The 17,598-nt window shown below is 36.9% G+C and overlaps 1 protein-coding gene and 2 pseudogenes across 2 annotated transcripts; 1 reads left to right on the forward strand and 2 right to left on the reverse strand.

Moving 5' to 3' along the window:
* The first annotated feature begins 959 nt into the window (after positions 1-959).
* Positions 960-1,912, forward strand: LOC120175980 (annotated as a pseudogene).
* Positions 1,913-4,451: 2,539 nt separating this feature from the next.
* Positions 4,452-13,649, reverse strand: LOC120175981 (annotated as a pseudogene).
* A 1,641-nt stretch (positions 13,650-15,290) lies between these two features.
* LOC120175996 (transcription activator GLK1-like) lies at positions 15,291-17,598 on the reverse strand. 2 transcript variants are annotated; one of them, XM_039182519.1, is made up of 7 exons: positions 17,455-17,598; positions 16,845-17,332; positions 16,554-16,694; positions 16,088-16,426; positions 15,936-15,998; positions 15,677-15,796; positions 15,291-15,604 (listed from the first exon to the last, which is right to left on the reverse strand). In XM_039182519.1, the coding sequence occupies exons 2-7, from the start codon at positions 17,286-17,288 to the stop codon at positions 15,455-15,457; spliced, it is 1,257 nt and encodes a 418-aa protein (XP_039038450.1). In that variant the 5' UTR covers positions 17,289-17,332; positions 17,455-17,598; the 3' UTR covers positions 15,291-15,454. The 2 variants fall into 2 exon arrangements, with proteins under 2 accessions (XP_039038450.1, XP_039038451.1); XM_039182520.1 differs by having other exon boundaries at positions 16,845-17,598.

The raw sequence follows: 17,598 nt of genomic DNA on the forward strand, positions 1-17,598 counted from the left end.
GTTATGTTCAAAACTCATCCTTTTTGTTAAAAAAATTAACGGTATTCTGAGCTGAACGTTAACATATTAATTGTGATATGATAAAATATGATATCATAATATCAAACGGATATCCTATCTCGATAATTATGTTAATATTTAGCTTAAAAATTATCATTTTTTAACGAAAACAGACGAGTTTGAAACATAAAGAATAGTTAGATGATCATTTTATAACTTTTAATGACTGATAGACTTAATAAAGAAACATTCTATAAATTTGAAAACTATTTTTTTAACTTTTGATAATATAAAATTTTAATAAAGCGTTACTCTATAGTTAAGTATCATTTATGTACTTTACCTAATTTTTTTAAATATAAAGATTAATAATTTTTAGAAAATGTGACTCAACTTTGTTTTTTTTTTTTATCAAAATGATTTTATAAAATTAAATCGAATCCAATTTTATCAAGTTGAGATTGAATATACCTTATTGGGGTTTCTCAGCAAAGAGCCAACACATTGCAACGCTGAGCTTTGTGTAGGTGACACGATCCCCCTTGTTGCATGCTTATCCCTTAATCATCTTCCTCCACGCATCTCTCCACCCATGCCTAACTTCTTTCTAGACTTCTCCACACTTCATTAATTATATAGTTTATTTTTTATTAATATGAGATAAATATAATACAATATTTGTTTGAAAATAATTTTTAATCATTTAATATTGAATGTTTAAATTTTTAGAATTTTTAGTGATCATATTAAAAACTTTAAAGAATAATAATAATTTTTTTATCGTTGAAATAGTTAGATTCATGTTATTTTATAAATATTAATTATTTTAATATTCATGATTATTCTTTTTAATATTGTATATTATATGAGCTTACTCCCCCATGCCTCCTATATACATATATATATATATAAAAGTACCCCTCCAATGTCCTTTGTCCCCATATCACTCAACACTTTATTCTCTTATCGATTCCCCCATGAGCACTGCTTGTGACCCTTCACACCATCAACTCTCCTTGAATATGCCCTTCAACGACATTGAAATCCCTCCGAGGAAACTCCAGCAATGTTCCCGTGCCGCCGTGAACAAACTTCATGAACAAGACGACTGCGGCGGGGGTGACGATCCCTACGGCGGTGACCATTTCAGCATATACGAGTTCAAGGTGAGGAAGTGTACTAGGAGCCGGAGTCACGATTGGACTGACTGCCCCTTCGTTCATCCTGGAGAGAAGGCACGCCGTCGCGACCCGAGACAGTACCGGTACTCCTCGACCATCTGCTCCGACTTTCGCCAAGGCGGCGGATGCCCTCGCGGGGACGACTGCGAGTTCGCTCACGGGGTGTTTGAGTGTTGGCTCCACCCTACACGTTATAGAACCGAAGCTTGCAAAGATGGAAAGAACTGCAAGCGTAAGGTTTGCTTTTTCGCTCACTCTTCACGTGAGCTTCGTCTCTTGCCGGAGCCGCCATTGCCGAAGTACAAAAATCCAGACAACAACAACAACAGCAGCAGCCATTGTTGCTTGTTTTGTCACCCTGTTGCCTCGTCCCTCACAAGTACTTTGATGGGTCTGCCTCAGTTTTCGAGATCGCCGCCTCTGTCGCCGTTAAACCAACGGACATGGGTCTCGAGGTACAGCGATCGTTTAAGTAAGCTTATGATGTTTTTTTCAACGAGCTGACGAGTTCGTTGGAAACCATGAATCTCTATGATGTTACTTCGCCAATGGCTGCTGCTGGAAAATCAGATATTAATAATCCATGGCTAGATGTTTCGTCCGGCGGGGAAGATGATCGGCAGCAAAACGGAGCCGTTTGTGATCCTGATCCTGATCTTGGCTGGGTTAATGAGCTGCTGATGTAGAGAATTGGAAGACGATCAACGGTGATATATGACGACGACGACGACTTAACATATATATATATATATATATATATATATATATATATCAATTTGTTCACTGAACTTTATACATTTAGTGTTTTTTGTCACTAAACATAATAAAATTAGTTTTTTGGTCATTGAATTGTTATAGCTGTCATCTTTTTGACCAAACTTTGATCAGTCCTCGATTGCGAACGATGACATTTCACGGAACGAGATCAGTAGGAGTTTTATCAGAGCACGAAAATGATTCTGATGTTATAGATGGCGACACTCATCAACGAGCGTCATAACCCCGTTTGTGGGAGAAACGAGTGGATGGATGATCAAATTTATCAATTATATAAATTGTCCAGTTTTAAAATATAGTAATTGAAATAAGAGTAAAAGTAAAATACAGTGATGATCCGTGTAATTTACTCATATATATATATATATATATATATATATATATATATATATATAACACGGATGAAAGTGTATATATTTATGTGTGATTTGGGTTAAAGATTGCTGATTTGATTATTGTTTCAAGTTTTTTAGTTCCCTTGTCTGTTTTCTTAGATTTGATAAGATCATCTTTTATTTGTGTAACATTTAACTTCTGAATTAATCGATGAAGCCAGATCTTCATTTCTCCTTGATAATATTTATATATTTAAATATATAAAGTATATGTATATATGTATGTTTGCATGTATGTATACATGTGCATATACATGTATATGTATGTATATATGTTTGCAATGCAAGTGATTTACGTGGTTAACCTAATATGAACAACGAAATTTTGGGTTAAAAATACATTAGATAATTACGTGGCAAACATGCAAGCATTATGCGGGAATTAACCATAACCATTTAATGTTTTGTAGTTTTTTTTGGTTGTCCTCACCTTGATTAATTTAGATCGATCCCTCATCTTGATTAATTTGGATCGATCGTACATCTAGTTTTGATGGGTGAATATTTCAATGAAGATTTCCTGCATATACAATGACTCAAACCTAAGATCTTGCTTAAGCGATTTCAAACTGCTTACTACTTAAACCAACCCTATTGGTTAATGCTTTGTAGTTTTTTTTTAGTTCTAAGGTTTCGCCTTAATTAATTTGGATCGATCTGGATCGTATATCTGGTTTTGATTGATGAATCTTTCAACGAGGATTTCTTACATATACAAAAACTCGAATCTAAAACATTGCTTAAGTGATATCAAGCTGCTTATTACTTAAATTAATCCGTTGGTTAATGTTTTGTAGTTTTCATAGTACGTACAGAGACTCCGATAATGCTTGTATTTTTAGAAATTAAACATTTTAAAAAACACAAGTAATTTCATATTTTTATGTTACCTAAGGACATGGCATTATCATATTATGGTAAATTACAGATTAGTCATTGTAAATAAATTAAACATTAAAATAAATTATATCGTTCTTCATTAAACTTGACTCTCTCCTATTTTGTTTATCATATTTTCATTTTTTTTTTATTTTTCTCATTAAACTTTACAGATTGAATAACTTTGCTCACTCTGTCATTAACTTTTAAATGGCATGATGATGTGTTATTTTTATTATTATTTAGTATAAATAGTTAAAAATATAAAGGGTAAATTACATCGTTCCTCACTGAATTTTACTCTATATTCTATTTTGCTCACTTAATTATAAAATAAAAATATAAGGTGGTTGGATGCCTTCGTCGACCTCCGTAGATGGTGGTCGTTCGGTACTAAATTTTATGGATCGCTTTGCCTTGACACCTTGAGTCCGAATCCAATCTTTATTTTGTCAGAACTTGTTCCGAAGTCCACGAATTAGAGATTGAAAGTGACCAAGTTGAAACATTTCAGTCGAGATTCGGAATCAAGGGGTTGAGACGAACCGACTTATGAATTTTAAGATCGAACGACCATCATCAACAGCGGTTGACAGTGGTGGGGGACAGCCCAATCGCCCTTGCTAAAATGACCTTAGCTAGGGAGGAGCTTTGCCTTGGGCCCCCACCTACCTTCACCTTTTGTTTTGTTGGCTCACCATTTTGCATTTTTCATTCATTTTGACATCCTCCATGGACCCCAAACACCCATACTTTTACACCTTGATGACTCATTGGCCCTAATAAGCTAACAAGGTATGGTGCCAACACCATCAAATGGATCGGCCGTGGGCTCAATGCATTGCATCATACATCTGTATTTATAGACATGCATGTAGCATATCATATGCTAACCATTTTGTTCATTTATCTATTTTAGACAACTTATTTGATATCGAATCTGAATGAAAATTTCTTTTTAAATTAGATCACGACATGATTTATAGATAGATTCATATAAATCAGCCTACAAATTTCCTTTGGGACAGTAAACAATTGAAAAATGTGATGTAATTGCAATGGTATTTCATTGATGTTAATTTTGATCAACCATATCAAACACCCTCAAATTATGACATAAATAAAATGTTTGATCAGATCCTCCAAATATCTATCAGTCGAACCATTGAGTATTACCTTTCGAGTTTTTATACCTATTCGTTCAATCTAAACTTTATGATGAAAAAAAATGAAGTTACAAAAAGAAAATTCTAAATAAGGAGTTGCATTACACAATCAGAAAGCAACAACCAAATTCATGCCTTCTTTTCTTTTTCTTTTTTAACTATCCTCTCTGTACTCTGGATTCTCTTTCAAAATGACATGCACCTCCAGTATGGGTGACAGCGGGATATACCTGCCAAGAACGGGAGAGATCATTAGCAAAATCCGGCATCTCATATAAATCATGCAACATTCGCTGCGGCTCATCGATGAGGTAACTTACTTTTCGGTAGCCAGCTCTGCTATATCACTGGCAGCAAGAAGAACCGGGAATGGGTTTGGAAGCCGGTGATGGTCTTGGGTTGACCGGCTTGCCCAACAACATCAACAGCCTGACCCACACGGACTGGGACTGGCAGAAGTTTGTGGTTTTCGTCAACGGTCATCAACATCCTTGGCTGTAAAGAAAACAGTATCCTACGATAATGAGAAAAAAATGCATCGGCAAACATATGGACCAGGAAAGTAAGTAGTACGACCAAAACCGATAACTGACCCGCATTGCCAAAACAATTAATTAGAGAATATAATGGTACTTCCCCAATACCATAGCTTTCATATCGAGACATGCATGCAGGATTGTAACCAAACCAGCAAGTGCAGTCCTGGAATGAAAGAGAAAAAAAAGATAATTTTTGAAAGGTCAACCAAGAAGGAGAACCGTGTACATTATTTTGTGATTTTCGTTTTCTACTTTGGTGGATGTCTCTGGGAAGAAACACCTACGGTGCTAGCAAAAAGCGGTCGGAATGATATGGGTTAACAGTCAACAGACCCTTCCCCAAATGTACTAAACCTTGAGCAATTCGCACCTGGACAAGCAATCCAACCTTAGTTGTCTCCCAAAGCACATGATATCATGAAACAAACTATAAAGACGAGTACAAAAATACATACACAGAATAGAAGGTTAGCATCTTTGTAGTAATAACTTGAAAGATTGCGAAGCATGCTAGCTGTGCGAGCATTATTTGTTCCACCACCTATTAAACCCAAGGAGATAACCGCAGCCTGTAGCATAAACTATTGAGTCAAGGTGACTTTTTTTTGGGGGGGGGACCTTTATTCGAATCATTTTACCATTGCAACTTCTGAATCTGAATCATGACTCAGCCTGCTTAAAGTGTCCATCACATTAACCTGGATAACATATATGTGAAGCAAATGAGATAACAGGAAAGATATAAAAAGTATTTCAAACCTCTCTCTGCACCTTCATTAATAAAATATTACCTGATCTTAAAATCTTGGTTCAGGAACAGGGTAATGCTGATAGAGAAGAAAAGAGTCCATATTAAGTGTAGTGGCTTATCGATTTCAGCTCAATATGTCCTATAGATCAATAAAATACTGTAGCTCATTGGCTATGATGAAAAAGTGGTGCTTTTAAATCCTCAACCTGAAAGTTCTCTTGCAATGATCAAACTATGTTGTTCAGTGACATTTAATGGGATCGACTTACCTTTGGGTTTGATATGCAAAGAAGACCAAGAGCCAAAGGAACTGCCCGCCGGATATTCTGCTCACCATACTACAAAAGATGCTCCAGTGAACGAATTGACATCTCAAGACCCAATTCTTCAGCCATTGCGACCATAGCAATGCCAAGTACAGCTGGACCCTGGTGGGTTTCACCCTTTTCAAGATGCTGAGCACAATGACCAAGAAGGTTTTGGACCTGCATATTAAAAGGTTAAGCTAATATTCATGTCCACTCTAATTTGACGAGCATGTTAATGAATGAAGAGCTTACTACCTTTAGAACATTCCCAGTTCCAGCATACGCACAAGAAAGTAGTGTCATATCACAATATTTTCTTATTTTTTCATTGAACATTTTCGAGACCTCTGCAGTGGCCTCCACGCTTTCCTGTTAAGAGTGAAAGTGTTTACAAACAAGTCAGGATGAAACCTTGCAAAATTACATACATGAAGGCCTTTTCTCAATCTGAATTAAAACAAAAAGAATCTATTACTAAAAGATCATGTAATCAACTATATTCAAAAATCCAAAAAAAAAATTACGTGCTTTCCCAGGTATAAAAGGCCAAGAGCAAGAGGCAGAAGCCGAGTAAGGGGCTTCCCCAATTCTGACTCACTTCGGTCCATTAAAGCAAATATAATAGCCTGTGCAACTTCCTCATTGCAGGAACCCACATATATCAAACCCAAGGAAATTGCAGTAAAAGCTATTACATTAAGAGGCGCTTTTGCGTCATTAAGTATGGGAGTCAAGCTGCTATGGATCTGTCAATTAACAATGGTAAACCTTCAGTGTAGCTAAATATGACCCAAAGGCGGATTGCAAAAGAAAATCTGGGAAATTGTTAAAAACTATAAGGACCAAAACATTAACTGGATTCAATTAAAAGATAGTAAATGTAACCAGCATTCATCACATAGAAATATAGAATATAATTTCCAATGCAATGAACTACAAGGTTCATTTACAACAGATGAAGAGAGAGATGTACACCTGCTCATTTTGAGCACCGGCATATGCAATTCCTAAAACCATAATTGCACCGATTCGGACTGAAGAATCCTCTTTACTTATGTATTCACTCAAAAGAGTCAGTGCCTAATAAAAGAAACAAGACAGACATTTAGAAAACATTATACACTGTGCATGAACCAAGAGATGTAAAGAAGAAAAGAAACTTACAGGATCACTATCGTTCTTAACACCACAGTTGACGATCCCAACCCCAAGTAATGCTCCAGCAATCACATGGTTATCATTGCTATGGAAATACTTGTAAATCTGAGCAAGCCCGGAGTCCACATCCCACAATAGAATCATACCCTGTTATGGGGAACGTGAATATATATTTAAAATAGATTCCAAATAGAAAGTGCATACCAACATATGCAAAGACACATTGGAGAAAAATTTAATGGGCTAACCATACCAGACTTGCTGCAACACTGGTCTTCCCATGTTCTTTGTTTTTGAAAAGCCAATTTCCAGTTGAACCACCAATTGAAGAGTCTGATGGCGCCGTCATTAACTTATCCTGGCTAAAGCCTGCATTAACAAATGCATTGACAAATGTCGCAGCTAGGTTCTGTCTAGCTGAATCAACACTTGCACCAGCACGGTCATCAAGCAAGTGAGCCTGGTAAAATCCATGCATATCAAAAGGAAAAAATAAATGGATAACGTCGAAAAAAACTCACTATAAAAGCTGAGATAACACTAATGCTGCGAGTATTTACCGTGATCATATCCAACTACTCGCCGAAGGTCGTGTATGGAAGGATCCACCTGTTGCGAGGGAAACTGTCAATGGGGCTTCGTCGGCGAATAATGAGACCTTTTTTGCGAGAAAAATGGCGGATAATGAATCTAGGCCTGAAGGTTTGCCTCCTTCACAAGGAGAGAGATATGGGATTGGGAAGCAATCTTTAGTAGCGGCAGATGTTGTCCACGATGGAACCAAGGAGTTCACCACAAAGGGGTGTTGTGATAGCAAGTCTGGTGAAGTAGCAAGAAGTGGGAGAATCAGGTTTAATAATTGGTGGAAAAAATGCCATCCAAAACAAATAATGGGTATAGAATTGGATGCTACACGTTATTTATTGAAAATTTACCAGAGAATATCCATTGGAAGAGGTTTGGATCTTTATTTTGCACCTACGGTCGGGTAATTGATGCTTTCATTCCAAACAAAATAAATTCAAAAGAGGTTCGTTTTGGGTTCATTCGTTTCGCAACAATCGAAGAAGCAAGGAAAGTGATCTAAAAAATGAATGGTTCTCATATTGATGGCAACAAAATTGGTGTTTCTTTGGCTAAATTCAAACCTCGACGGACTTATTGGAAAAAGTCATCGATAGCTGTTCACCGTAAGTCTGGGATGGAAGTTGTTTCGAGGAATAATCACTGTGAAGTTGAAGGTGTCGTGGACGAAGATAAACTTCACGTGTTGAGTAAATGTCTAGTGGGGTGGTGCAAGAACTTTATCAAAATCGGTAATCTTGCTAGTCAAATGCAAGCCAAATGCCTCGTTGGTTTCTCGTTAATGAGAGCTGCTGGAAATGTAGTTCTAATGATTTTTGAATACTCTGCTTCATTGAGAAGTGTGAAGAACGATAAATCAGAAACTCTTGCAAAATGGTTTTCCAGAGTTGAATCTTGGTCAGAGAGTCTGGTGGTGGAGTGACGTCGAGTGTGGTTAGTTTGCGAGGGGTTCCTTTTCACGCTTGGAATTGGGATACTTTCAAAAGCATCGCAGAAAAGTGGGAAAAATTATTAGCAATCGACGAAAATTGTCAGTTTCCATCGTCTTTTGATCGGACAAAAATTCAAATCCTCACAAAGGCTCAAGTGAGAATTGATGAGTCGTTGGAGTTGAAGGTTGGATTTGAATTTTGCACGATTAAAAGATGATGGAAACTGACAGCTTTCGTCGATTGCTATTAATTTACCTACTTATCTGCAATGTTTTTGAAAGTATCCCAATTCCAAGCGTGAAAAGGAACCTCTCGCAAATTAACCACACTCGACGGCACTCCATCATCAGACTGACCAAGCTTCAACTCTAGAAAACTACTTTGCAAGAGTCTCTAATTTATCGTTCTTCACAATTCTCAACGAAACAGAGTCTTCAAAAACCATTATAACTATATTTCCAGCAGCTCTCATTAACGAGAAAACAGCGAGACCTTTAGCTTACATTTGACTAGCAAGATTACCGATTTTGATAAAGTTCTTGCATCACCCCACTAGACATTTACTCAACACGTGAAGTTTATCTTCGTCCACCACACGTTCAACTTCACAGTGATTATTCCTCGAAACAACTTTCATCCCAGACTTACGGTGAACAACTATCGAGGACTTTCTCCAATAAGACTATCGAGGTTTGAATTTAGCCAAAGAAACACCAATTTTGCTACCGTCAATATAAGAACCATTCATTTTTTAGATCGCTTTCCTTGCTTCTTCGATTGTTGTGAAACGAATGAACCCAAAACGAACCCCTTTTGAATTTCTTTTGTTTGAAATGAAAACATCAATTACCCGACCGTGGGTGCAAAATAAAGATCAAAATCTCTTCCAATGGATCTTCTCAGGTAAATTTTCAATAAATAACATGTAGTATCCAATTCTATACCCATTATTTGTTTTGGATGCCCTTCCTTCCACAAATTATTAAACCTGATTCTCCCAATTCTTGCTACTTCACAAGACTTGTCATTACAGTACCTCTTTGTGGTGGACTCCTTGGTTCCATCGTGGACAACATCTACGACAGACTTGTCATCACAACACCCAGCCTGAACAGGCACATAAATGCTTGGAGCTGCTACAGGAGCTGGATTTAGCATTGGCAGCACTAGAGGAACAGGATAACATCCATACGGGTCATATGCATCAGAATCTTTAACTATTCCTCCTTTAACCAATAGATTCTTCTTTGCCATCTCTATGTGCAAAAGGGACTTCGACTTGGCATCAAAAACCGTTTCCTGAAGGGCATCCTTGGCAGCAAATGCAAATTTTGCATTTGAGAAGAGAGCGAAACCCATAGGCTTTCCTCCCTTGTAGTTCACTTGCGAAGCTTCAAAACCTGGAAGCCATCTCAGTAAATTCTGCAGCTCTCTCTCTTTGACGTCTTCAGGCAGACCCATAATGAAGATAGTACGAACCTCGTCATGATGAGAGGGATCAAGTGGTAGAGAAGGCGCAACTGCAGAGGGCGGAGAAGCTAGGAGCGAAGGTCACTGCTAGTGATAAGGGTGGATTCCAGCACCCAGCATGTTTGGAATGACTATAAAGTAGGCTCCTGAAACTCTAAACCAAGACTCGAGGACAGAGAGATTTGATCTCTCGTTTGTTGGTTTATCGGGGTGAGAATCGTCAGAAATCGGGAGACGCGAATTTTTTCTTCTAGATCTATTTCGATTTTGAAAAAAACCAGCGTCTGATCCATGCTTGGGGTGAAGAGAGGATTCAAATGGTGTATTTTTCTTCCTTTTCCGATGCCGGCAAGCGACGATCAGAGCCTATTGAAGGTGACTGTCGCGACAGCGAAACGATGGCCGACCACTGGGTTATAAAAGGAGTGACGTCGGGGAGTGTGGATAAGGTTTTCAAAGAATGAACTTTTTTAAAATCGACTAGAATCAAGAGAGAAGTGCTCACTAGAAAATATCCACTTAGGAAAGGGAAAAAATTAACTAGGGGAAAAAAACTGGGAGAGGTGTTCCAGCCAAAGATAAGACTATTGATTGAGCACCAGGTATTAAATACAAATTCAAAATGTATAGCAAGTTTCGAAGTCCAAACCTTATAGATATCTTCTGGGGATTTAGGCTCCATAACCTCGATATCACGAACAAGGGTGAGATAACTTTCACTTAATTTAGTATTGTTGATGATATCTTGCAAAGCTTCTCTGTCATCATCATCTGCAACCATCTCATCATCAAGCTCAAAAGTGATTCCCTGCAAAAAAAAGAATAAATAAATAAAGAAAAAACGTCTTATGAATCAAACACAGGCACATTCACTCCCACTCATACGTGATACACAAACTAACAAGACTAGAGAAATTTAGGGCCATCAAAGCCAAATTTTGTATATGAGAAAAGAATAGAAGTGAGGCGACCAGAACCAGAAGGAAATATAAATCAAATAGCTTGTGTGGCAACAAATAGTTACAACAGCAATATAGCAAAAGCAAGCATGTCGAGCAAGAATATAGCAAAACTGCATCTTTAGCTGATCATCACAAGATGTAAACACCTGTCTCATATGCTGCAAGAGCACACAATAAATTATTACGAATAATAAAATACATAAATCAATTCAATACTGTTCCTAAGACAAAGTTTCTCAACAATGTTGCATGGCATGAAAAGAGAGAAAGATAATAGAAAACAAACCTGCATGTTGTCAAGGGACAGTGCAATTTGAAGTGCACTTGCGAATTCCTCAAATTTCATATATATCGTGTATGCAATATCCACTACTAACCTGATAAGGAAGGTATCTGCAAAATAATTTGCAGCATGGAATGTTATCAAAGCCTTAGGGGAAAGCAAGAGAACTCAACATCCTTTGTTATGGAACTGTCATCAAACATTTAATTGTAAATTTTAGTTCAGTAATTTTGGACTACAAATTTCAATGCATTATTGTTTGCGCTAAACAAGTATCCCAAAGCTTTTAAACTCCATACCTAGCAGCACTGGTTAGGTATAGACAAGTTCTCTTGAAATTTGTTTTATCAACATGCTCAAGTAAAAGATCAAGATCCTCCACCTGCATGCAGTTAGGCAAAAAACACATGTTTCAAGCTCGATAACAAGAGAAGGGTATCGAGATAGAAACTTTGAGAGAAAATGTTGTGGTACCTCCATCAAGAGATCAACAGCTTCAGGTTCAGCATTGTGCTCCATCAATAGTGCAGAAGTTTCAGAAACAGGACACCAACATAATTTTTTAAAAGAAAATTTCTGCAAAAAATCAATTGCGTTTTACATATGCCAAGGAGAGAGCTATACCTTCATGTGAAAAGAAACAATTTGTTGCACAAGCTCCATTAGATCTTCAATTGGAGCCTCTTCACTCTCTATTAGCAACAAAAGAAATACAATTAAAAAGCAGATTAACTTCTCAGTTCTCGCCATTACAGAGAACCCTAAGGTGCTGAAGTCATAGAAACTATTATATGTCTAAAGGTTCCTTAAGACTTCTAACCTGTCGCTTGATATACTCTTGTGAAATTTCTCCTGCCAAGTTCCTAACAACAAATGATAAGTGAGCGACAACCAAATAGAGGACCTTGAAACTAACTAACATACCAACAGAAAAATTTTTAAGGGATGATCATTATCTAAAATTGTTCACAAGTTTGATTGGATATAGTTAATGAAGAACTGGTAATATAAAATTTCCAGGAAAATATGAGTAAATCAGTATGTTATCCAAGTCGGAAAACACTCACCTCACATATTCGTGACCCCATGAACCAATGTCACCTTCTGAACCCAACAATCTGTACTTCAAACTCTCCTTTAGGATTATCAAATCAAAACTAGATCTCAAAACAACAGGGGATAAAAAATCGAAACAAACAAACTATGTGAATTTCACACTTAAGTGTTCCAGAAAATAAAATAAAAAACGGAAGTTACCCGCTCACCCTCTGCAGACATGGTCAGTGCCAACACAGACAGGATATCAGCCAGGTATTTCTGCAAACAAGTTAAAATAATTTAGTAATGCAGAACATAAGGAGAAAAATAAATATCTAAGAATAAAAAGACTTTAAACTGAGAACCCTGATTCTTTAAATAATGGCTAATTGTAATCAGAAGGAATGTTTGCTTCTGCCTAAACCTAATTAATAAGCAATAACCTAAATAACCCAAAATTTTATATAGATTACTATTTATCCAAACTATTTAGAAAAAATATTCACAACACGCCTATAGAAATAAAGCATCCATCTAAAACATCCTTACCTCAATTGCTTATTGCCCAAATAGATCATACTCATAAAAGATGTGATGGAAAAGAATCAAAGCAAAACTAATACCTTCATATCAGAATCCCGCATTGTCTCATAAAAAGATTTCAGGGTTCCGTAATGAGGACGGAGAAACTTCAATGGCTTGGGAACAGAAGTCATGGAGCTTGTCGAGGTGCGGGTTTCATGCCTACAAAGAATATTAAATCAAACCATAAAAAAATAAGATGCATTCAAGCATTGAAACTAAACCCGTCAATGGATACTCCCACTAACTGTAAAACCAATAAACAAGCCCTAATTTGATTCAGTCGCCTCATGCTCTCAAGAACTACTTTCTGTAGTCCGGGATCAGAATCCTGAACTCTCTCTACATATAACTCCAACTGTTGCTTCGAAGCCAAATCCTCCTCCGACTGCGTATATAAGGGGAAAAAAACTAATTTAGAAAATGATTCAACATTTTCAACAGAAACCCAAATCCAGAACGGCTACTCACCAGATCCTCCTCCCCTTTCTTCTTTGGATCCTTAGCCGGAGCCTTCGGCTGGGAAGTGCCGGCGTCGTTCTTCGGATCCGACATCGTAATTAGGATTGCTTATCGGGTTTTGCTTTATGGATTTCTGGGGAGAAGTCTATGAAGAAAAGAACAACAAATAGGATTTGTTGTTATTATTTATATATATATAGTTTTTAAAATTAATTTCTCCCCAAGCAATCCAGTGTCTCCTTTTCATTAAACAAAAGCTGAAAATAAATGGGAACTTGGATCAGGCCCATCCGGACTTATAACCGGATTATCATTTTTAAAGCCCATTTAAAATATATGGATCGAAACATTGGATCAGCTTCGGCTTAGATAAGACAATAGGCTGGTTAATTATTTAGTCCAATATTGCATAAGATATTTTATCTTGAGATCTACGACATTTGTTATAGTGGCTTTACACTTATCACGTCGACGTAATGAGTTTTAATAAAAAAAATATTATTTGGACTAATTCGTCATGTGGGTGTGACGAGTTTGCTTTATAAAGTAGCATTTATGGTAGATCCCAAATTAATTTTATAGATGACCTAATGAGCTAATTTTTTTTACCCGCATGGCCTATTGAGCTAATTTTGCCCTCACATAACTTGTTACTAAAAAGATCCAAACTAGATACTTAAAACTATTGAATAAGAAACTTTTATTTCGATTTGAGAATATAGAAGTTACAAAATGATCCTTTAATTATAAAAAAATTGTTTTGTTAAATCTATAGATTATTAAAATTAATAAAATAGTCACATGTCTATTCATTATGTTCTAAACTCGTCATTTTTTGTTAAAAAAATTGATGGTATTATGAGTTGAACGTTAACATGATGACTGAGATATGATAGCCATTTTTCTAACGAAAAAGGATGAGTTTGCAATATGATGAACAGTCGGGTGATGAACAGTCGGGTGACTACTTATAACTTTTAATAGTTGATGGACTTAATAAAATAATATCCTATAATTGAGGGACCATATGTGTATTTTACCCTATAAAATATTGAATCAAAATCCATTTGATGTGCAACTTGCTAAATTTATGAGCCGATGCTTGTGAGTGTGAATAATAAAAAGCATAAATAAATAAATAATTGTGGATTAGTCTTAACAAGGGTGAAGGTCACAAGGTCAGCCTCTGCCGTGTCAACTTTGGTAGCCCAAAACGTTGGATTTTACGATAGTTGACATGCATCAATGAGGTCCCCTTTGCCTTTTGTGGTCATCCCCATGTCTCCTTTCGTTTTCGTTCCTTCATAGTTTCTGTTTTCGCCCGGGTCCCCCTTTATACATGTTTACGATCCAGTCGAGGTGAACTTTAATTTATTTTTAATATATATTATTTATTTCTAATTATCTAACGTATTTAAAGAATAATGTCGCTAGAATCAAACAGTTTCAATAGTTAAAAGGATGATTATTATCTTATAGATTTTAGATTTAAATATTAGTCACTACATGATATTCTAATGTTTATTTTAAAATGATTGAGAATCACTTGTAATCACCTTATCTATTAATAAAACAATTATGTCATTAAAAACATTAATTTTCATTTTAATTTGTTAAACAATTTATGAAACAAAACCTTAGTTAACTAAAATTAATTTATCTGAATTAACATTATTTTTTTATAATAACAAAAAAATATGTCAAGGATCACTATTCTTGTGGATAACCAATGAAGATTTCATATCAAACATAATTCCAAATACATAATCTCATTCATAAAACCATTGCAAAATATGGTTTTCATTACCGGACATGCATCGGTAACCTTAATTAATAGAGATGTCCTCGCAAGGGAACAAAACAACAACCAAGTTGCACCGCAACTTCAGCCGGAAAAAGAAACGAAGGATTAGATTTTTTACATTAATTTAACGTGTGATGTCGTCGGATTTTAGGGTTTTAGTCATCGGCGGAGTAGTAAGCTGGTCAAGCACAAGAGGGCGGTATCTTGTGGACTCCTTGACGCTGTAGCTCAGCCAAAACACCGTCGGTCGAGGGCGGTTTTAACCCGATCGGAAGCGGCAGTGACGGTTTCGATAAAACGTCTCCGATGGCTGCATCGATGCTCTCTTTCGTCTGTTTCACAACGTCATGTATAAATATAAAGATTGTTGCATCTTATAATTTAAAAAATCTATAACTACTAACCGGATGAAAGTCGAGGCGAGGGTGGCGACCTAATTGTACGTCGGGGGCGCCGATGCCGGTGTCTGCTTTGTATATTGCATGGTGGGGAGGAATGCCCGGAACTGGTACTGCACCATATCTCTGCATGTAAATTAAGCACCAAAACTCGCTGAATTAATAACATAATCATTTAATTACAGATAATGCAATATATACAAGTATATATATAGGAAGACAAACAAGAAGAATGAAAAAAAGTAATGAGTGATTATTGGTTTACCGTTGGCGCCGCCGTCAGTGGCGGTGCATAGCAAGGTGTTCCCAGGGCTTGTCCATTTGGAACCTAATGAATAAAAAATCACCACTTTTAGAAGATAAAACTTATATATATATTTGTAATTTGCACTTGTAAAAAAGGGGGTAAGAGCTTACACGGCCGTGCTGCCAAAATCCGGGCTCTGCCGGAGGCGGAGGGCCCCAAGTAGGCTGTGGCGGCGGTGGAGGGGACGTTACGTGTGGCGCTAGATGTTTTGGCCATAAGTGGATTAATGATCGATCCATGGTTGGATGACCCCATACATGCAAAGGCCTAAAATGGTGGTTTTGGTGGTGCACGGGCGGAAATCCCATCGTAGGTGGAAGGCAAAGGTTCATATCTTGCTTGGCTCCTCCACTTGCCGGCGTAGCTTCGCCGTAGACTTGCCTCCTGTGGATCCAAATTGCGGCCTCCGCCTCACGAGCTAGTAAATGTTTCCGATGAGATCTATATTTCTGACAAATTTAACAACGAATTCTTAAAATTATGATCAATGAAATGCATGAAAAAAAACAAAATTATTGTTATTTTTCCAATAATTAATTAAGAAAAAAAAAGGAAATTAATGGTTATATTATTTACTTGGAGATGGCTGGCGATGTTATGGCGAGTGAGACAGTCGATCCCCATAATCTCTAAAATTCTCGACGGCACCGCCTTATTGACCCCGAGCTGCTCCACCGCTTGCACGAATCTCCGGTGAAGCTCCGGCGTCCAATCCACCTTCAAAAAATTCAAAAGATAATTACCTCCATGGAATACGTATTTTCTTATACATCAGAACAAATTCGATTTAATTTGACTATAAATTTAATAAAATTTAAATGACAATTCTACATGGAAATAAAAAATCTAAGTTGAAATATTATTTACCTTCACTTTTCGAGTGCCTTGATTGTTGTTGTTATTCTTTGCTTTTGATGATGATTTTCTTCCCTTATAACCATCTTTGGAAGGTGCTTTAACTACTTTAGGGTTCTCCCTTTTGTTAAGATTCTCGTTCTTCGAACTCGAAACTTTATTTTCTTCTTCTTTCTTTCGATTATCGTCTTCATCAGTTTTTCTCATCATGTTCATCTCCAATTCCTCGCCACTGCTAGTGGCAGGGAATTCGGCAAGCAATTCGGGATCCATCTCCAAATCCGGCAACACGTCGCCTTCGACGTCGATGCCTAGCAAAAGATCTTCAAAATCGATACTCTCGTGTAAGTTCCCTCCAGCGAAATTCGGGAACTCTTCGGAACTGAAAGTAAAACTCTCCGTCTCTCCTTTGCTTTCATCTTTGCTTGTGTTCCTCAAAGGCGACACAGCCAGCATTAATTCTATCTTTTCGCTTCCCGCTCAAAAGACTGAACAAAAAACTGCAAATGATAGAAAATATCAACCCAGAATATATATATTATTGCATGAAAACTGGTGTAGACTTTGTGGCTAAGTCAATCAAAGTGTTAATAGAAATGGGATTTTTTTAAAAAAAAAGAACCTTTCCGGTTAGCTGATGAACGGAGATGGAGAGAAAAAGGAAGTCGATAAATTTAATAAGTTGGTGTGGGGCTTATTGGCTGTTTGTTTACCGTGAAAATCTGGAAACTGAATGTGGAAAAGATGAGATATACGCCACAACTTG

The sequence above is a fragment of the Hibiscus syriacus genome, unplaced genomic scaffold (genome assembly GCF_006381635.1).
Source record: "Hibiscus syriacus cultivar Baekdansim isolate YM2019G1 unplaced genomic scaffold, ASM638163v2 tig00112225_pilon, whole genome shotgun sequence".
NCBI classification, from domain to species: Eukaryota; Viridiplantae; Streptophyta; class Magnoliopsida; order Malvales; family Malvaceae; genus Hibiscus; species Hibiscus syriacus.